This window comes from Ranitomeya imitator, chromosome 3 (assembly GCF_032444005.1).
Source record: "Ranitomeya imitator isolate aRanImi1 chromosome 3, aRanImi1.pri, whole genome shotgun sequence".
NCBI classification, from domain to species: domain Eukaryota; kingdom Metazoa; phylum Chordata; class Amphibia; order Anura; family Dendrobatidae; genus Ranitomeya; species Ranitomeya imitator.
In genome coordinates, this window is record NC_091284.1 from 819131315 (window position 1) to 819153062 (window position 21748).

Genomic DNA, 21748 nt, shown 5'->3' on the forward strand with positions numbered 1-21748 from the left:
CATGTGATCCTGCTATAGGTGTATATTATAGGGGAGTTGGCCCCTCCTTCGATCCCTCTTTTGGAGTGCAATGGGCACGTCCCATAGGAGGGAATTTCTTATTCATGGTTATGACCCCAGGTTTGGTTTCTGTCTTATAGAGATATTTGGTTGTAGCAGGAGGCAGTTTCAAGAGCGGCATAATAATGAGGGTCTCCAGGAGCAATGAGTGTCCTGTGGGGGGCGCTGTAGTCTCAGGACTTTGTCCAGGGGCAATGTGGTCATGTACATATATTATGGAGCAGATTTGGATGCCCAGAATATTGGGATTATTTTATGAGACGATATATATATGTCACCTGCTGTAGCACGACGGGGACACAGGATGGCGCTCCGCTTACACCATCTCTTGTTACAGCACTTATGCGAGTGTCAGTTTGACGACAATCTGAAGTTTAAGAATGCCATCAATGAAGAAGAGGCGGACACCATGCGTGTCCAGCCCATAGGACGGGACAAGGACGGCCTAATGTACTGGTATCAACTGGATCAGGACCATAACATCCGCGTGTACATCGAGGAGCAGGATGACCAGGACGGCTCCTCCTGGAAGTGCATAGTCAGGTGAGTGCAGCGTGCGCCGCCGCTGGGTGAATAAGGACAGAAAATGGGAGAAAGGCTCCACCAGCAGAATAGTGAGTGCAGCTCTGGAGTATAATACAGGATGTAACTCAGGATCAGTAATGTAATGTATGTACACAGTGACTGCACCAGCAGAATAGTGAGTGCAGCTCTGGAGTATAATACAGGATGTAACTCAGGATCAGTAATGTAATGTATGTACACAGTGACTGCACCAGCAGAATAGTGAGTATAGCTCTGGGGTATAATACAGGATGTAACTCAGGATCAGTAATGTAATGTATGTACACAGTGACTGCACCAGCAGAATAGTGAGTGCAGCTCTGGGGTATAATACAGGATGTAACTCAGGATCAGTAATGTAATGTATGTATACAGTGACTGCACCAGCAGAATAGTGAGTGCAGCTCTGGAGTATAATACAGGATGTAACTCAGGATCAGTAATGTATGTACACAGTGACTGCACCAGCAGAATAGTGGGTGCAGCTCTGGGGTATAATACAGGATGTAACTCAGGATCAGTAATGTAATGTATGTATACAGTGACTGCACCAGCAGAATAGTGAGTGCAGCTCTGGAGTATAATACAGGATGTAACTCAGGATCAGTAATGTATGTACACAGTGACTGCACCAGCAGAATAGTGGGTGCAGCTCTGGGGTATAATACAGGATGTAACTCAGGATCAGTAATGTAATGTATGTACACAGTGACTGCACCAGCAGAATAGTGAGTGCAGCTCTGGAGTATAATACAGGATGTAACTCAGGATCAGTAATGTAATGGATGTACACAGAGACTGCACCAGCAGAATAGTGAGTGCAGCTCTGGGGTGTAATACAGGAGGTAACTCAGGATCAGTAATGTAATGTATGTACACAGTGACTGCACCAGCAGAATAGTGAGTGCAGCTCTGGGGTATAATACAGGATGTAACTCAGGATCAGTAATGTAATGGATGTACACAGTGACTGCACCAACAGAATAGTGAGTGCAGCTCTGGGGTATAATACAGGATGTAACTCAGGATCAGTAATGTAATGGATGTACACAGAGACTGCACCAGCAGAATAGTGAGTGCAGCTCTGGGGTATAATACAGGAGGTAACTCAGGATCAGTAATGTAATGTATGTACACAGTGACTGCACCAGCAGAATAGTGAGTGCAGCTCTGGGGTATAATACAGGATGTAACTCAGGATCAGTAATGTAATGTGTGTACACAGTGACTGCACCAGCAGAATAGTGAGTGCAGCTCTGGAGTATAATACAGGATGTAACTCAGGATCAGTAATGTAATGTATGTACACAGTGACTGCACCAGCAGAATAGTGAGTGCAGCTCTGGGGTATAATACAGGATGTAGCTCAGGATCAGTAATGTAATGTATGTACACAGTGACTGCACCAGCAGAATAGTGAGTGCAGCTCTGGAGTGTAATGCAGGCCATGATTCTGCAGTATTTACCTTGCACTTTATAGCATTAACCCCTAACGTGCAGTCTCTAATAGTGTACCGTACTTTTATCTCTTCTTAACTCTACCGCCTCACCAACACCGGAGCTCCTGCAACCCTCAACCTACTGTCTCCTCCCCCATAATCCTGTAGAATGTAAGCCCGCAAGGGCAGGGTCCTCGCCCCTCTGTATCAGTCCGTCATTGTTAGTTTGTTTACTGTATGTGATATTTGTAACTTGTATGTAACCCCTTCTCATGTACAGCACCATGGAATCAATGGTGCTATATAAATAAATAATAATAATTCTGTTGCTCTTCTCTTGTAGGTCCAGGAACGACTTAGCACAGATCGTGGAACTTCTGAAAACACAAATAGATCCCGCGTTACTGAAGAAACCTGAGCCAGAAGAAAATTCATCTCAAAATCCTAATCCAGATGATGATGTTAAAAAAGAGGAGGATGGGGGTATGTAGTATTGTTACTCGCGGCTCTGTAATAATTTCCCCAGATATTGGGGAGAAATGTTCAGTAACAAGATCATTAATGGCTCTTATCTAGCTGAAGTTTATTCGCTTTGTCAAAGATTTGCTACAATTGATCTATATCAGCCTCCAACAATGAGCGGATCACAAGGGGTCCTGCCTCTGGGATCTAGGGGATCCGAGCACCAGGGTTCAGTACCTCTACAGTGCCTCTACAGGTGAAATGAAGCATTACACCGTGCCTATTGAAATTGACGAAGGCACCATAGCTGCCATCTTGGTTCTCCTCCGCCATATGCTGAGCTTCATAGCAGAACTGCGATTTTGCTATGTATTATAATGCTGTAGTTTTCCAGTATATAAAATAAGGGATCAGATGATCACATGGTAAAGTTCCGTAATGGAGCTGAAGAAAAATAAAACGCTAGGTTTAGAAAGTATAAAAATGACACCATTCATTTTATCATGATGCACTGGAAAAGTGGGGGGGGGGGGATTCTAAGTGCAGCAAAATTTCCCCAAAAAGTGCAATTCCACAATTTATTTTTTTTTTATTTATGCTCATTATATGGTAAAAAACTTTGCAAAAAAATTTTTTTTATATATATATATATATATATATATATATATATATATATATATATATATATATATATATATATATATATATATATATATATATATATATATATATATATACACCGTATTTTTCGGACTATAAGACGCACCGGACCATAAGACGCACCCCAAATTTGGGGTGAAAATTGCAGAAAAAAAGATTTTTTATAACATGGGGGTCCGTCTTATTGTCCGAATTTACAGTATCTTATGGCGGTGGCAGAGCAGGGTCACAGGAGGCAAGGTGGGGTGATGCTGGGATGAGGAGGTGCTGGGATGAGGAGGTGCTGGGATGAGGAGGTGCTGGGATGAGGAGGTGCTGGGATGAGGAGGTGCTGGGATGAGGAGGTGCTGGGATGAGGAGGTGCTGGGATGAGGAGGTGCTGGGATGAGGAGGTGCTGTGAGAGGGGTCCCTGGCGTACCATGCAGGCTTACCTAGGTGGCAGAGGTGCGGTGGCAGAGGTCCGGTGGCAGAGGTGCGGTGGCGGGGGTGTGGCAGCAGAGGAGGCGCAGGAAGCGGGGTCCCTTTCCCCGGTATGGTGATGCAGCAGGCCCGGTATGCAGCAGAGCCGGGTGAATCCTCTTGTTATCGGTGGGCGCGGCCATCTTCCTGACGCCGCGCGTGTGCAGATGAAGCGCTCTGCTCCCGGGGCTTCAGGAAAATGGCCGCGGGAGGCCGCGCGTGCGCAGATGGAGATCGCGGCGGCCATTTTCCTGAAGCCCCGGGAAGCAGAGCGCTCCATCTGCGCACGCGCGGCCTCCGGAAAATGGCCGCCACCACCGATAACAAGAGGATTCACCCGGCTCTGCTGCATACCGGGCCTGCTGCATCACCATACCGGGGAAAGGGACCCCGCTTACTGTGCCTCCTCTGCCGCCGCACCTCTGCCACCGGACCTCTGCCACCTAGGTAAGCCTGCATTGCGACTATTAGACGCACCCCCCATTTTCCCCCCTTTTTTGGGGGGGAAAAAGTGCGTCTTTTAGTCCGAAAAATACGGTGTATATATATATATATATATATATATATATATATATATATATATATATATATATATATATATATATATATATTTATTACAGTGCTGGGGTGGCCCCAAAAAGACGTAATTCTGGTGATGTTTAACAATAGGGTTAATTTTATATTTTCGTAAATCAGACTTTTATGGCCATAGCGATACTAAATATGTGGGGGTTACTTTAATTTGGTGAAGAGGCAGGTTATTTAATTATATATATATATATATATATATATATATATATATATATATATATATATATATATATATATATATATATATATATATATATATATATATATATATATATATATATACCTTTTTTTCACGTTTTACTGTCTGTTGTTCCCGTTGGAACTTGAACCTGTGGTCTTCCGATTGCTTGTGCTTTATACAGCAGTGTTGCAGCATTGCTGTATATGGCAGAAATCACAGGCCGGCTTTCACAGGAGTACTGTCATGACTGGTAGACCATCAGCAAACCCTTGGCCGTCATGGCAGCCCACACAATCCATCTCATAAAAGGCTCCTCTGCCGATCCGCTGTAAATGCTGTTTGAGATTGACAGTGGCATTTAACAGGTTAACAGCCGCGGAGTTCTGCTATTCAGATGATGGCTGAATAACTCAGTCATCATCTGCCGGTAAAGATGCGGGACGGCTTGCGAGGGCACATCAAAGTGTGGGAGCCGGCAAATAACTTCTCTAGTGTTTGACAATACACCATCTTAGGCACAAACAAACCATTCAATTCCTAATTATCTTTTTTTCTTTCTGGCTTTTAGAGAAATCTTTGGAGAATGATGAAATTAAAGAGGAGAAGCCGGACGTGGTAAATAAGAAAACGAGTGACTCTCCGACCGAAAACGGCAGTGGTTGCGAAACTGTGGGCGAAACACCTCTAAAAACCAGCAGCGAAATAAAGACGGAACCTTCATCAGATACCGAGGAAGGGAAACCAACCGCCAAAGAGAGAGACTCTTTCAAGGAGAACATAAAACCCGAGAGTAAGGCGGAAAAAACTGAACCGAAAGACTTAAAGGAATTAAAAGGGATCTCCGAAAAGACCCCGTCGCCCCAAGACCCGGAGCGTGCCGAGGTTTCGGTCATCGTCAAGCGTACGGAAGAACACGTGGAAAAACCTGTGGAGGATACGGAGAAAATGAAGAACGACCAACAGGCTAAGATACCGTTGAAGAAACGGGAACTGAAACTTACTGATGATTTCGACAGCCCGGTTAAAACGGCGATCTGCAAGTCAAAGACCCCCACAAAAGAGCTGCTTCAGAAAGAGGAGGGGAAGCCGGAAGACGACGGTACGAAAGCTGCTGTTGATGGGAAGCAACTGGTCAACGGAGAGGTGACTAGTGAAAAAGTGCACAAAACGAAGGGCGACCACCTGGTGGAGGACGGCGCTGCTGCTCCGAGAGAGACCGTTATCGAGTGCGCAAAGGATGAAAACGGTATCGCAAACGAGAAGCGGAATTCAAGTGTCATTAAAAGTTTACAAGATCTTGAGAACGGCAAAACTAAAATGGTAGATGGACTGGAGAAAGGTGTGACGGACGTCAGTAATGACCGAGGTACACCCCCTGTGCAAGAATCATCGTCAAAACCTGCCTCAGTGGTAGAAACGGCTGAAGAAAACCCGGGCAAATGTACCACGGTATCGAAAGTCGATGATGAGAAAGAAAAGACGCCCCCAGAAGAGAGAGAGTCCACGAAGGATGCGGAGACCATCAAAGAGTCTGATGAGCCAGCCAAAGAAGTCCCACCATGTGAGGAAGGGTCACAGGCGGCAGACCAAGGAGTCACGGATAAAAAGGGTGAAGACCTCAAGGATGAAGACAGCAGAGCGTGTGAATCAAAGGTGAAAGATGGAAAAAGTAAGGCCGCGAAAGTAAAATTGTCTGTAGCCAAAAAATCTTCCACCAGAAATGCTGCAGCTAGGAAAGAGAAGCCCAGCGAAGATACAGAGAAAGCAGACAATGACGTCAAGGAGAAGCCGGCGTCTACTGAGAAAGCGGAGACTGATGAGAAGGAGCCGGTAAAGGAGAAGAAAACATTCACTTTAAGGAGCAAGAGTAGGACGATCGAGAGAAAGGCTCCCCAGCCCAAAGACGTGCAAGAAGAGAAAGTTGAGGAGGTTGCGGATCAGGAGAAAATTCCAGAGAAGCCATCACTGACCTCCAGAAGTAAAAATAAGCAAAAGGCGGCTGCAGAAGAGGAGAACAGCGGCTCTGAGGGTAAGGAGATGACGTCGGAAAGGCAGAAGGATGGCTTAAAACTAACCATCCGTATCTCCAACAAAAAAAGAATGCCGGAGCTGCCCGTGGAAGACGCCGAGGATGTCGACACAGAGGAGAACATTGGACGGAGGCTAAGGCGGTCTCCTCGTATCTCCCGACCGTCTGTGAAGATCTCTGAAGTTAAAACCCGCAAACCTGAGAAGAAACAAAGCGATGATGAAGAATCAGCTGCTCGGGTGAAACCAGAAAGGGAGGAAGAGAAAAAATCCGAGAGAGAGTCAAGCCAGAAAACAAAAAGGGTGAGTTACCCTGGGGGGGAATACTGCAGGATTATATTATTATAATATAATAATAATAATAATTTTTATTTATATAGCGCCAACATATTCCGCAGCGCTTTACAAATTATAGACGGGAATTGTACAGACAATAGACATTACAGCATAACAGAAATATAGTTCAATACAGATACCAGGAGGAGTGAGGGCCCTGCTCGCAAGCTTACAAACTATGAGGAAAAGGGGAGACACGAGAGGTGGATGATTATTATTATTATTATTATTTATTATTATAGTGCCATTTATTCCATGGCGCTTTACATGTGAGGAGGGGTATACATAATAAAAACAGGTACAATAATCTTGAACAATACAAGTCATAACTGGTACAGGAGGAATGAGGACCCTGCCCGCGAGGGCTCACAGTCTACAAGGGATGGGTGAGGACACAGTAGGTGAGGGTAGAGCTGGTCATGCAGCGGTTTGGTCGATCGGTGGTTACTGCAGGTTGTAGGCTTGTCGGAAGAGGTGGGTCTTCAGGTTCTTTTTGAAGGTTTCGATGGTAGGCGAGAGTCTGATGTGTTGTGGTAGAGGGTTCCAGAGTAGGGGTGATACGCGAGAGAAATCTTGTATGCGATTGTGGGAAGAGGAGATAAGAGGGGAGTAGAGAAGGAGATCTTGTGAGGATCAGAGGTTGCGGGTAGGTAAGTACCGGGAGACGAGGTCACAGATGTATGGAGGAGACAGGTTGTGGATGGCTTTGTACGTCATGGTTAGGGTTTTGTACTGGAGTCTCTGGGTAATGGGGAGCCAGTGAAGGGATTGACAGAGGGGAGAGGCCGGGGAATAGCGGGGGGACAGGTGGATTATTCGGGTAGCAGAGTTTAGAATAGATTGGAGGGGTGCGAGAGTGTTAGAGGGGAGGCCACAGAGCAGGAGGTTGCAGTAGTCGAGGCGAGAGATGATGAGGGCATGGACTAGGGTTTTTGCAGATTCTTGGTTTAGGAATGTACGGATCCGTGAAATATTTTTGAGTTGAAGTCGGCAGGAAGTGGAAAGGGCTTGGATATGTGGTTTGAAGGAGAGATCAGTGTCAAGGATTACCCCGAGACAGCGAGCTTGTGGGACTGGAGAGAGTGGGCAGCCGTTTACTGTAATGGATAGGTTCGTTGGGGGGGGGAGGGGGGGGGGGGTCGCATGAGATGGGGGAAAGATGATGAATTCTGTTTTGTCCATGTTAAGTTTCAGAAATCTAGCGGAGAAGGATGAAATAGCGGACAGACATTGAGGGATTCTGGTTAGTAGGGAGGTGATATCTGGTCCAGAGATGTAGATCTGTGTGTCATCAGCATAGAGATGATACTGAAAGCCATGAGATTCTATGAGCTGTCCCAGGCCAAAGGTGTAAATGGAGAAGAGCAAGGGCCCAAGGACTGAACCTTGTGGGACTCCGACAGAGGGCGAGGTGAGGAGGTGGTGTGTGAGTGGGAGACGCTGAATGTCCGGTCTGTTAGGTATGACGAGATCCAGGATAGGGCCAAGTCTGCGATGCCAAGGGATGAGAGGGTCTGTAATAATAGGGAATGGTCCACTGTGTCAAAGGCAGAGGACAGGTCCAGGAGGAGGAGGACAGAGTAGTGTCGCTTGCTCTTGGCGGTTAATAGGTCATTGGTGACATTAGTTAGGGCAGTTTCAGTGGAGTGGTGTGACCGGAAGCCAGATTGTAAGCGGTCGAAGAGGGAGCAGGAGGAGAGGTGGGAGGACAGTTCAAGATGGACGTGTTGTTCCAGTAGTTTTGAGGCATAGGGGAGAAGTGATATAGGGCGATATGGGTCAAGAGAGGGCTTTTTGAGGATAGGTGTGATTGAGGCATGCTTGAAGCTTGAGTGGAAAACACCAATTGTTAGTAATAGGTTGAAGAGATGGGTTGGGATGAAGTGGGAAGGGATCGGGTCAAGTGCACAGGTGGTGAGATGCGATCTTGAGAGTAGAGTGGAGAGTCGATCTTCTGTAATGATGGAGAAGATGTTTTGGAGGTGGAGGGCTGGGAAATCGGGAGGAAGGGCTCTGGGGGTTGTCGACCAAAACTGTCTCTGATGTTATCAATCGTCTGCTTAAAAAATTAGGCAAAGTCTTCAGCTGAGATGAGTGGGGAGGGAGGAGGTGCTGGGGGACGGAGGAGAGAATTGAAGGTGTTGAATAACTGTTTAGGGTTGTGAGACAGGGAGGACATGAGAAGTAGGTTTGTTTAGCTGTTGTGAGTGTGGCCTTGAAAGTAGTGAGGGACTGTGCGATGAAGTGCTCGTTGGAGTGGGATCTTTTCCATCTCCACTTAGCAACCCTGGTAGCTCACCTCAGTTTTTTGGTCAGGCTGGTGTGCCAGGGCTGTCTGTTGATTTTGCGAGCTTTGGTATGTGTGAGAGGGGCAACTGTTTCCAAAGCTACAGCTATTGTATATATTCACTTTTGCAATATTTTTTAATCTAAAATAAAAGTATCTTTATTTCAAACAAAAAATGGTAAATCTTATCGGTTTGTGTATACAGCTCGTATGCAAGAAATGGCACAATACTGTGGGATCAGACTACACTGGGTGTGTTTGTAGTCTGTTACCGTGGCAATGCAAGTCTGCATAGGAGCTTATACGCAATCTTGTTAGATTTCAATCCAGAGATAACAAAAGTTGCTTCAAGCTGTTAAAATTGATTCTCAGAAACAATAGAACATTTTTGCAAAAGAAATGATAGGCCTAAGGCTACTAGGTGCACATCCCCATGACAATACTGCCGGTCTGTGGATAACGGTAGGAATGAGGTTCACAATAACGTTTACACCTACGTTTACTCAACTAGTGTCACGTTTGTGTTAATATTGATTGCTATTTTTGGAGACCCTATGACAAAGCTGAGGGGTCAGATGACAGGACAGGAACAGTTGTCATAAGGATATAGACTTAAACTGGGGAAAAAAAAAACATACGTGACTTTCTGAACTTTTGGTTGTGGGCGTCTTGTATTGAGTCCTGCCCGGAGCGAGGCTGACGGCTTTAGACCCTGCATGGTCCTATAATACCTGTCACTTCACAGAAACCCAGACCAGGGCGAAGGACACGCTGGACCCTCACTCGATCCCGGCGCAAACGTAAATCCTCCACCGAGGAGGAAACGGAGGAGTCTGATAGCGAGGAAGATTCGGAGGATGGTTCAGAAGATGAGAAGGAGAAGGGCGCTCCAGGGGAGGACGATGAGCCATGTAAGAAGTGTGGCCTTCCCAACCACCCCGAGCTGGTAAGTGGCGATCACTGCACATGTGGCCTACTCAGACACACATCATGGAGGTGGCAGTGGGGAAGAGGTTCCATTCAGATTTTCAGCCACTTTTGGATCATTTGGCATCCGTTCTTCCCTTGTGCAAGAAAAAAATTATTTAACTTATATAAAAGTAAAAAGAAAAAAAAAAATGGACAGCTTTCTGATTACACGTAGATGGGATCCGGGACAGCGCTCTGATTACACACGGATGGGATCCGGGACGGCGCTCTCTGATTACACACGGATGGGATCCGGGATGGCGCTGTCTGATTACACGTAGATGGGATCCGGGACGGCGCTTTCTGATTACACACGGATGGGATCCGGGACGGCTCTCTCGGATTACACACGTTGGGATCCAGGACGGAGCTCTCGGATTACGCACGTTGGGATCCGGGACGGCGCTCTCAGATTACACACGGATGGGATCCGGGACGGCTCTCTCGGATTACGCACGTTGGGATCCGGGACGGCGCTCTCTGATTACACACGAATGGGATCCAGGACGGTGCTCTCTGATTTCACACAGAAGGGATCCGGGACGGCTCTCTGATTACACGTAGATGGGATCCGGGACGGCGCTCTCTGATTACACGTAGATGGGATCCGGGACGGCTCTCTGATTACACATGGATGGGATCCGGGACGGCTCTCTGATTACACACGAATGGGATCCGGGACGGCGCTCTCTGATTACACACGGAAGGGATCCGGGACGGCGCTCTCTGATTACACATAGATGGGATCCAGGACGGCGCTCTCTGATTACACATAGATGGGATCCGGGACGGCTCTCTGATTACACATGGATGGGATCCGGGACGGCTCTCTGATTACACACGAATGGGATCCGGGACGGCGATCTCTGATTACACACGGAAGGGATCCGGGACAGCGCTCTCTGATTACACATAGATGGGATCCAGGACGGCGCTCTCTGATTACACATAGATGGGATCCGGGACTGCGCTCTCTGATTACACACGGAAGGGATCCGGGACGGCGCTCTCTGATTACATACGGATAGGATCCGGGACGGTGCTCTCTGATTACACATGGAAGGGATCCGGGATGGCGCTCTCTGATTACACACGGAAGGGATCCGGGATGGCGCTCTCTGATTACACACGGATGGGATCTGGGACGGCTCTCTCTGATTACATACGGATAGGATCCGGGACGGTGCTCTCTGATTACACACGGATGGGATCCGGGACGGTGCTCTCTGATTACACACGGATGGGATCCGGGACGGCTCTCTGATTACACACGGAAGGGATCCGGGACGGCTCTCTGATTACACACGGATGGGATCCGGGACGGCTCTCTGATTACACACGGAAGGGATCCGGGACGGCTCTCTCGGATTACACACGGTTCTGTGATCATGATTTGTAGGAGCCTCCTTTTTTACTTTTCACTGCAGGTCTTCCTGTCAATGTGGCCCTTCAGCTGTTGCAAAACTACAATTTCCATCATGCGTGGACAGGTCGGGATGATGGGAGCTGTAGTTTGGCAACAGCTGCAGTTACACAGGTTACCATATTCTTTGCTTCAATTATTTTTTTTAATCTACATGCATCTCATAGCCTGAAAAATACGGTAAATCCATGACTCATGGCTGAGTATCCTGCGCTGAGTATCCTGCACTGAGTATCCGCGCCCCCGACCCTTGCTCTGCATTGACTTGTGGTGCCTGGCCCCTCCCTGATCCTTTTGATTGACAGCTCTCCCCATATGCACACACATCCTGTCATTGAACTGAAACCGGGCAAGAAGAAGCTCCATATAAAGAGTAATTGTTCAGAATCCTTTTCCCTGATTTACGGTGATGGCAGATTCTACAGAAATTCATGGAGAGGTGGCCACTAGTGATGAGTGAACATGTTCGGATCAGGTGTTATCTGAGCATGCTCGGGTGCTAACAGAGTGTCTTCAGCCCCTACGATGGGCAAGAAATAGTGTCCAGAACGGAGACTCCACCGCGGCTGCTCTCGGATTACATTAATGTCTATCTGAGCTGCTGGTGTATAGTTGTCTCGGCTCCGTACATGAACGTGGGGGTGTCGGGACTCCACCAATGTGATATCGTTCCAGCCCCTTTAAGAAATCCTACATTTCTGCAGCACCATTTCTTCTGCCTGCTGGAGTCAGGACGGTGTCCTCGGCCTACATTAGGTCTTTACGTTAGGCTGGGGATTGGGGGGTCTATCCGCTCGTCCACTAGTCGTCCTACACCTAATGTATTTTGTGTTCCCCAGATCCTGCTGTGTGACTCCTGTGACAGCGGGTACCATACAGCCTGTCTGAGGCCGCCGCTGATGATCATCCCTGACGGAGAATGGTTCTGCCCACCGTGCCAACATGTATGTAGTGGCCATGGCTGATCACACCTGCATGAATACAGACGTGCACATTACTGCCATCTAGAGGACGCTCTCAGATGTGCCATAAGATATGAAGCTGTGTATCAGGAACTGCTGATCTCTCACTCCTATAGAGGGGGGCTGCACCCTAAAGTCAGATTAACCCTGACCTAGGCTGTACAGGGTAGTGACTCCGCGCATTGCTGTATCCATCTGTACAGGGTAGTGACTCTGCGCAGTGCTGTATCCATCTGCTGTACAGGGTAGTGACTCCGCGCATTGCTGTATCCATCTGCTCTACAGGGTAGTGACTCCCCGCAGTGCTGTATCCATCTGCTGTACAGGGTAGTGACTCTGCGCAGTGCTGTATCCATCTGCTGTACAGGGTAGTGACTCCGCGCAGTGCTGTATCCATCTGCTGTACAGGGTAGTGACTCCCCGCAGTGCTGTATCCATCTGCTCTACAGGGTAGTGACTCCTCGCAGTGCTGTATCCATCTGCTCTACAGGGTAGTGACTCCGCGCAGTGCTGTATCCATCTGCTGTACAGGGTAGTGACTCCGCGCAGTGCTGTATCCATCTGCTGTACAGGGTAGTGACTCCGCGCAGTGCTGTATCCATCTGCTCTACAGGGTAGTGACTCCGCGCAGTGCTGTATCCATCTGCTGTACAGGGTAGTGACTCCTCGCAGTGCTGTATCCATCTGCTCTACAGGGTAGTGACTCCGCGCATTGCTGTATCCATCTGCTCTACAGGGTAGTGACTCCGCGCAGTGCTGTATCCATCTGCTGTACAGGGTAGTGACTCCGCGCATTGCTGTATCCATCTGTACAGGGTAGTGACTCCGCGCAGTGCTGTATCCATCTGTACAGGGTAGTGACTCCGCGCATTGCTGTATCCATCTGCTGTACAGGGTAGTGACTCCGCGCAGTGCTGTATCCATCTGCTCTACAGGGTAGTGACTCCGCGCATTGCTGTATCCATCTGTACAGGGTAGTGACTCCGCGCAGTGCTGTATCCATCTGCTGTACAGGGTAGTGACTCCGCGCATTGCTGTATCCATCTGTACAGGGTAGTGACTCCGCGCAGTGCTGTATCCATCTGTACAGGGTAGAGACTCCGCGCAGTGCTGTATCCATCTGCTGTACAGGGTAGTGACTCTGCGCAGTGCTGTATCCATCTGCTGTACAGGGTAGTGACTCCGCGCAGTGCTGTATCCATCTGCTCTACAGGGTAGTGACTCCTCGCAGTGCTGTATCCATCTGCTCTACAGGGTAGTGACTCCGCGCAGTGCTGTATCCATCTGCTGTACAGGGTAGTGACTCCGCGCAGTGCTGTATCCATCTGCTGTACAGGGTAGTGACTCCGCGCAGTGCTGTATCCATCTGCTGTACAGGGTAGTGACTCCGCGCATTGCTGTATCCATCTGTACAGGGTAGTGACTCCCCGCAGTGCTGTATCCATCTGCTGTACAGGGTAGTGACTCCGCGCAGTGCTGTATCCATCTGCTGTACAGGGTAGTGACTCCCCGCAGTGCTGTATCCATCTGCTGTACAGGGTAGTGACTCCCCGCAGTACTGTATCCATCTGCTGTACAGGGTAGTGACTCCCCGCAGTACTGTATCCATCTGCTGTACAGGGTAGTGACTCTGCGCAGTGCTGTATCCATCTGCTGTACAGGGTAGTGACTCCGCGCAGTGCTGTATCCATCTGCTGTACAGGGTAGTGACTCCTCGCAGTGCTGTATCCATCTGCTGTACAGGGTAGTGACTCCGCGCAGTGCTGTATCCATCTGCTGTACAGGGTAGTGACTCCGCGCAGTGCTGTATCCATCTGCTGTACAGGGTAGTGACTCCGCGCAGTGCTGTATCCATCTGCTGTACAGGGTAGTGACTCCTCGCAGTGCTGTATCCATCTGCTGTACAGGGTAGTGACTCCGCGCAGTGCTGTATCCATCTGCTGTACAGGGTAGTGACTCCCCGCAGTGCTGTATCCATCTGCTGTACAGGGTAGTGACTCCTCGCAGTGCTGTATCCATCTGCTGTACAGGGTAGTGACTCCCCGCAGTGCTGTATCCATCTGCTGTACAGGGTAGTGACTCCGCGCAGTGCTGTATCCATCTGCTGTACAGGGTAGTGACTCCTCGCAGTGCTGTATCCATCTGCTGTACAGGGTAGTGACTCCCCGCAGTGCTGTATCCATCTGCTGTACAGGGTAGTGACTCCGCGCAGTGCTGTATCCATCTGCTGTACAGGGTAGTGACTCTGCGCAGTGCTGTATCCATCTGCTGTACAGGGTAGTGACTCCTCGCAGTGCTGTATCCATCTGCTGTACAGGGTAGTGACTCCCCGCAGTGCTGTATCCACCTGCTGTACAGGGTAGTGACTCCCCGCAGTGCTGTATCCATCTGCTGTACAGGGTAGAGACTCCGCGCAGTGCTGTATCCACCTGCTGTACAGGGTAGTGACTCCCCGCAGTGCTGTATCCACCTGCTGTACAGGGTAGTGACTCCCCGCAGTGCTGTATCCATCTGCTGTACAGGGTAGTGACTCCTCGCAGTGCTGTATCCATCTGCTGTACAGGGTAGTGACTCCCCGCAGTGCTGTATCCATCTGCTGTACAGGGTAGTGACTCCGCGCAGTGCTGTATCCATCTGCTGTACAGGGTAGTGACTCCCCGCAGTGCTGTATCCATCTGCTGTACAGGGTAGTGACTCCGCGCAGTGCTGTATCCATCTGCTGTACAGGGTAGTGACTCTGCGCAGTGCTGTATCCATCTGCTGTACAGGGTAGTGACTCCTCGCAGTGCTGTATCCATCTGCTGTACAGGGTAGTGACTCCCCGCAGTGCTGTATCCACCTGCTGTACAGGGTAGTGACTCCCCGCAGTGCTGTATCCATCTGCTGTACAGGGTAGAGACTCCGCGCAGTGCTGTATCCACCTGCTGTACAGGGTAGTGACTCCCCGCAGTGCTGTATCCACCTGCTGTACAGGGTAGTGACTCCCCGCAGTGCTGTATCCATCTGCTGTACAGGGTAGTGACTCCTCGCAGTGCTGTATCCATCTGCTGTACAGGGTAGTGACTCCCCGCAGTGCTGTATCCATCTGCTGTACAGGGTAGTGACTCCGCGCAGTGCTGTATCCATCTGCTGTACAGGGTAGTGACTCCTCGCAGTGCTGTATCCATCTGCTGTACAGGGTAGTGACTCCCCGCAGTGCTGTATCCATCTGCTGTACAGGGTAGTGACTCCGCGCAGTGCTGTATCCATCTGCTGTACAGGGTAGTGACTCTGCGCAGTGCTGTATCCATCTGCTGTACAGGGTAGTGACTCCTCGCAGTGCTGTATCCATCTGCTGTACAGGGTAGTGACTCCCCGCAGTGCTGTATCCACCTGCTGTACAGGGTAGTGACTCCCCGCAGTGCTGTATCCATCTGCTGTACAGGGTAGAGACTCCGCGCAGTGCTGTATCCACCTGCTGTACAGGGTAGTGACTCCCCGCAGTGCGTGCTAACAGTGTCTTCTCTTTTTGAAACAGAAATTACTTTGTGAGAAGCTCGAGGAGCAATTACAGAATCTAGATGTTGTCCTCAAGAAGAAGGAGCGAGCAGTGAGAAGGTAGCGGCTCCCATCCATTACTATGGGGTGTTTTTGTTTTTATTTTACTGGTGATGGTGGTCAGTGGGTGCAGTGAGGTCCTATGTGAGTGCAGCTCTGGGGTATAATACAGGATGTAACTCAGGATCAGTAATGTAATGTATGTACACAGTGACTGCACCAGCAGAATAGTGAGTGCAGCTCTGGGGTATAATACAGGATGTAACTCAGGATCAGTAATGTAATGTATGTACACAGTGACTGCACCAGCAGAATAGTGAGTGCAGCTCTGGAGTATAATACAGGAGGTAACTCAGGATCAGTAATGTAATGTATGTACACAGTGACTGCACCAGCAGAATAGTGAGTGCAGCTCTGGAGTATAATAGAGGCTTTAACTCAGGATCAGTAATGTAATGTATGTACACAGTGACTGCACCAGCAGAATAGTGAGTGCAGCTCTGGAGTATAATACAGGCTGTAACTCAGGATCAGTAATGTAATGTATGTACACAGTGACTGCACCAGCAGAATAGTGAGTGCAGCTCTGGGGTATAATACAGGATGTAACTCAGGGTCAGTAATGTATGTACACAGTGACTACACCAGCAGAATAGTGAGTGCAGCTCTGGGGTATAATACAGGATGTAACTCAGGATCAGTAATGTAATGTATGTACACAGTGACTGCACCAGCAGAATAGTGAGTGCAGCTCTGGGGTATAATACAGGATGTAACTCAGGATCAGTAATGTAATGTATGTACACAGTGACGGCACCAGCAGAATAGTGAGTGCAGCTCTGGGGTATAATACAGGATGTAACTCAGGATCAGTAATGTAATGTATGTACACAGTGACTGCACCAGCAGAATAGTGAGTGCAGCTCTGGGGTATAATACAGGATGTAACTCAGGATCAGTAATGTAATGTATGTACACAGTGACTGCACCAGCAGAATAGTGAGTGCAGCTCTGGGGTATAATACAGGATGTAACTCAGGATCAGTAATGTAATGTATGTACACAGTGACGGCACCAGCAGAATAGTGAGTGCAGCTCTGGGGTATAATACAGGATGTAACTCAGGATCAGTAATGTAATGTATGTACACAGTGACTGCACCAGCAGAATAGTGAGTGCAGCTCTGGGGTATAATACAGGATGTAACTCAGGATCAGTAATGTAATGTATGTACACAGTGACGGCACCAGCAGAATAGTGAGTGCAGCTCTGGAGTATAATACAGGAGGTAACTCAGGATCAGTAATGTAATGTATGTACACAGTGACTGCACCAGCAGAATAGTGAGTGCAGCTCTGGGGTATAATACAGGATGTAACTCAGGATCAGTAATGTATGTACACAGTGACGGCACCAGCAGAATAGTGAGTGCAGCTCTGGGGTATAATACAGGATGTAACTCAGGATCAGTAATGTAATGTATGTACACAGTGACTGCACCAGCAGAATAGTGAGTGCAGCTCTGGGGTATAATACAGGATGTAACTCAGGATCAGTAATGTAATGTATGTACACAGTGACGGCACCAGCAGAATAGTGAGTGCAGCTCTGGGGTATAATACAGGATGTAACTCATGATCAGTAATGTAATGTATGTACACAGTATAAATCACCGGAAGTGTTGCACAGAGCGGGGTTGCGAGCTGACTCTGAATGCCCGAGATGTAGGACTGAGAATGCAGGAATATATCACATGATGTGGACATGTCCAAGACTGGTTGCTTTCTGGTTGGTGGTAATGAGCCGTGTGGAAGGGGCGTATAAATGCAGAGTGCCGAGAGATCCGATGGTGTGCCTACTGGGATATGTGGAGGAAATTAGAGTGGATAACATCTGGAAGATAGCAATAGCTAGGCTATTATATATGGCAAGGAAGGTAATAGCAAGGAACTGGATCAAGGATGAGCCGCCTACAAGGGGTGAATTCCTGAAATATGTTAAACATGGTCTCAATTTGGAAAAGGGGGTATACAAAAGACGTGGGAAAATAGAAACGTTTGATAAAATGTGGTCTCCGTGGCTCGAGCTGGGATAGTAGGTATGGGTAATGGGAGGATGAGGGCCTCTGAAAGGAAGAGAGTGCTAAAGAACAAGCGGACATAAGTGATTCAAATGGCTCAAAGAGCCATCAATACTGGTAACAAAGTATAACTGGGTATGAGCTGTCAGGGGAGGGGGAGGTTTGGGTTTTGTTGGGATTGTTGGGGGTTTGGAAAATGTAAAATTTTGTAATATACTGGAAAATGCATAAATTGTAATGTTCATATTCGCTTTCAATAAAAATCTATTTAAAAAAAAAAAAAAAAATGTATGTACACAGTGACTGCACCAGCAGAATAGTGAGTGCAGCTCTGGGGTATAATACGGGAGGTAACTCAGGATCAGTAATGTAATATATGTACACAGTGACTGCACCAGCAGAATAGTGAGTGCAGCTCTGGGGTATAATACGGGAGGTAACTCAGGATCAGTAATGTAATATATGTACACAGTGACTGCACCAGCAGAATAGTGAGTGCAGCTCTGGGGTATAATACAGGATGTAACTCAGGATCAGTAATGTAATGTATGTACACAGTGACTGCACCAGCAGAATAGTGAGTGCAGCTCTGGGGTATAATACAGGATTTAACTCAGGATCAGTAATGTAATGTATGTACACAGTGACGGCACCAGCAGAATAGTGAGTGCAGCTCTGGGGTATAATACAGGATGTAACTCATGATCAGTAATGTAATGTATGTACACAGTGACTGCACCAGCAGAATAGTGAGTGCAGCTCTGGGATAAATCCTGTGAAAATACGATTTTGTTTTTCGGGTGAAAGTAGTTTTTCTTGTTTCTCAGGAAGGAGCGCTTAGTTTACGTTGGAATCAGTATTGAGAACATTATTCCCGCCCAGGTAGGTTTATTAACCTCTTGTTTGCTGCGTGCAGTTTTAGTTTTGGGCTGGTTGAGATGATCTCCTCTGTATTTCAGGAATCTGAGGAACTGCCAGAAATACAGGAGAAGGAGGAAAAGAAGAAGAAGAAGCCTAAGCCGATGGAGAGGAGGTCGACGAGGGCTCGGAAGTTCATTAGTTACAGGTGGGATGGCGGCCGCGGTGATCCGTGCAGGGTCGCCTGTGTGATGTGATGATACGACGTCTCCTCTTCGGTTTTCTGCCGTTGTTCGCTGACTGCTGCGATCTTCATTCTGTGCTTCCATAGGTTTGATGAGTTTGATGAGGCGATTGATGAAGCGATAGAACATGACATCCGGGATGCAGACGGAGGGGGTGGTAAGTCGTTTTCAGCCGCCCTGATGGGTTTTCTCCTTTGGTTATAGTATTGTCTTGTTCTGGATCTCGAATGTCGTGCTTTTTTTTTCTCATAAAGGTGGTGGGGGCAGAGGAAAGGACATGTCCAACATCACCGGCCACCGTGGCAAAGACATATCCACCATCTTGGAAGGAGAAAGGGAAGAAGGGAAGCGTCCTCAAAGGGCTGTCACACGACGCAAGAAACGGCGGCGACTGAACGACCTGGACAGCGACAGCAACATGGATGAGGAGGAGAGCGAGGACGAGTTCCGGATCAGTGAAGGGTGAGTCCGTCTTCCATTGCTCGGGGGAGAAGGAATATGAAGCTCCAGTCCAACTTTTCAAGGCCACGTTGTGTTTTCAGCTCTCAGGATGAATTTGTCGTGTCCGACGAAAACATAGAAGAGAGCGATGAAGACCAGCAGTCCAACGACAGTGACTTCGGCGCTCGTCGTCCGCGCCGCCACTACAGCCGACCGATGCGGCAAAGCAGGCGGATAAAGAGGCGAAGCGTGCGGAGGAGGTACTCTGAAGATGATGACGATGATGAATCCGGAGACGATAGCCAAGGATCTGGTAATTCTATTTTTTTGACTTTGCATTTTTCCATAATTATCAAGTGATCGTGCTGATATTCATGGCCGATCATAGAGTGCGAGTCCCAGGAGGAAGGGTTTGCAGGGCTCCCGTACAATCGTTATGGACTGCCAATTTGGCAACGAATTAATTCACTTATCACCGCAGTTTTTATATGCAGCATATATCTGGTAGTGATCCTGTATTCTACTCCAGAGCTGCAATCATAATTCAGCTAGAAATGGTCATAAGGCTTTTGACAGATATACCCTTTCCCTCGCTCAGTCCCCGATGACTGTTTCCTATATCTCTAGACTCTGCGGTGCCCACCGCCTCTCTGCGCTTCGTCCTTGCGCAGTAGTTCCTCATCTAGGTGGTCTCCCTGGATAATGTGTGTGGGGGGGTCCATTCTGTGAGATTTTACCTCTGGCTTCTGTTTCACTACAGAGACCGATGACAGCAGCGAATACAGTGATGACTACCTGGACACCAGGAGGAGGAGATCGCGGAGGAACCAGAAGCGACAGGTCAACTATAAGGAAGATTCAGAGAGCGATAATTCGCAGAAAAGAGCTCGCCATGGACGAGGGAAAGAAATGAGACGGATCCTTAAGAGGAGATGCTCCAGCTCTGAAAGCAATGGTGGGCTTCTTAAAAGATGTAGATATTGTAATATGAACCAGCACCATTACCATGCGGGTCACCATTTTTGTATACTGATGCTGGACAGCAGGGGGCGCATTGCCCATTATCACACATGGTCTTGCCACTTCTGTTTGCATTATTGATTTTCTTAAAAAGACAGTCAAAATTAAGTCTTACTATCTGTAAAGCATCGTTCAGACTTCTTTTTTTTTTGTTCATGTGAATGAACCGGGTCGATCATCGTTATGGATAACAAAAGCGATCAGACGATTGCAGCTTCAAGTAGAAAAATGTTTTGGAAAATATATATATACTAGATTGTGGCCCGATTCTAACGCATCGGGTATTCTAGAATATGCATGTCCCCGTAGTATATGGACAATGATGATTCCAGAATTTGCGGCAGACTGTGCTGATTGGTCGAGGCAACCTTTATGACATCATTGTCGCCATGGCAACCATTATGACATCATCGCGGGATGTCTACGTCCTTTATGACATCATCGGCGGCCTCGACCAATCAGAGACGCGGGATTTCCAGGACAGACAGAAAGACAGACAGACAGACGGAAAAACCCTTAGACAATATACATACATATATATATATATATATATATATATATATATATATATATATATATATATATATATATATACACACATATATATATATATATATATATATATATATATCGATAGATCTATATATGTATATCTATATAGAGATATAGATAGATAGGAAAAAAGAGAAAGTCGGCATTAAAAAAAAAAAAACTATATTGCCCAGTGGCAAGCTTGAGAGAACATATCACATCCAAAACGTCGCCACGCCATTGGGCAATAAAGTGCTTTTTTTTTTTCCATTTCTTTGTGCTGTTTTTCTCTTTTTCTTCCTATTTTAAAGAACCATTGGATTGCTGGGTGGAAAAGTGTTGCACATTATTAAGGTATTTGGTGGTGCTGTTCCAATATATGAGAACAGCATCATATTACCAAACTTGCGGTGCAAAGCTCTCCAAACCAATATTCCAATGGTTCCAATAATATGAAAAAAAAGGAAAACGGCACACAAAAAAATAGTAGAAAAAAGTGGGCTTTAATGCCTGGACGGCGTGGCAACGTTTCGGATTTCCAATCCTTTTTCAAGCAGTGAACATACAAATGAAGTGGGTATATATAGCTAATACATATGTTCTCTATTAATCAT

General features: G+C 47.5%; 1 protein-coding gene across 1 annotated transcript in view; it reads left to right on the plus strand.

Moving 5' to 3' along the window:
* Positions 1 to 21748, plus strand: part of RSF1 (remodeling and spacing factor 1) — a 48462-nt gene that overhangs the window by 14672 nt on the left and 12042 nt on the right. Inside the window, exons 4-15 of the mRNA XM_069759358.1 lie at positions 398 to 603; positions 2407 to 2546; positions 4986 to 6748; positions 9814 to 10014; positions 12300 to 12404; positions 15940 to 16019; positions 18867 to 18921; positions 18999 to 19105; positions 19229 to 19299; positions 19397 to 19604; positions 19685 to 19896; positions 20344 to 20538. Of these exons, the coding sequence (XP_069615459.1) occupies positions 398 to 603; positions 2407 to 2546; positions 4986 to 6748; positions 9814 to 10014; positions 12300 to 12404; positions 15940 to 16019; positions 18867 to 18921; positions 18999 to 19105; positions 19229 to 19299; positions 19397 to 19604; positions 19685 to 19896; positions 20344 to 20538 (3343 nt within the window). The remainder of the gene's footprint in view (positions 1 to 397; positions 604 to 2406; positions 2547 to 4985; positions 6749 to 9813; positions 10015 to 12299; positions 12405 to 15939; positions 16020 to 18866; positions 18922 to 18998; positions 19106 to 19228; positions 19300 to 19396; positions 19605 to 19684; positions 19897 to 20343; positions 20539 to 21748) is intronic.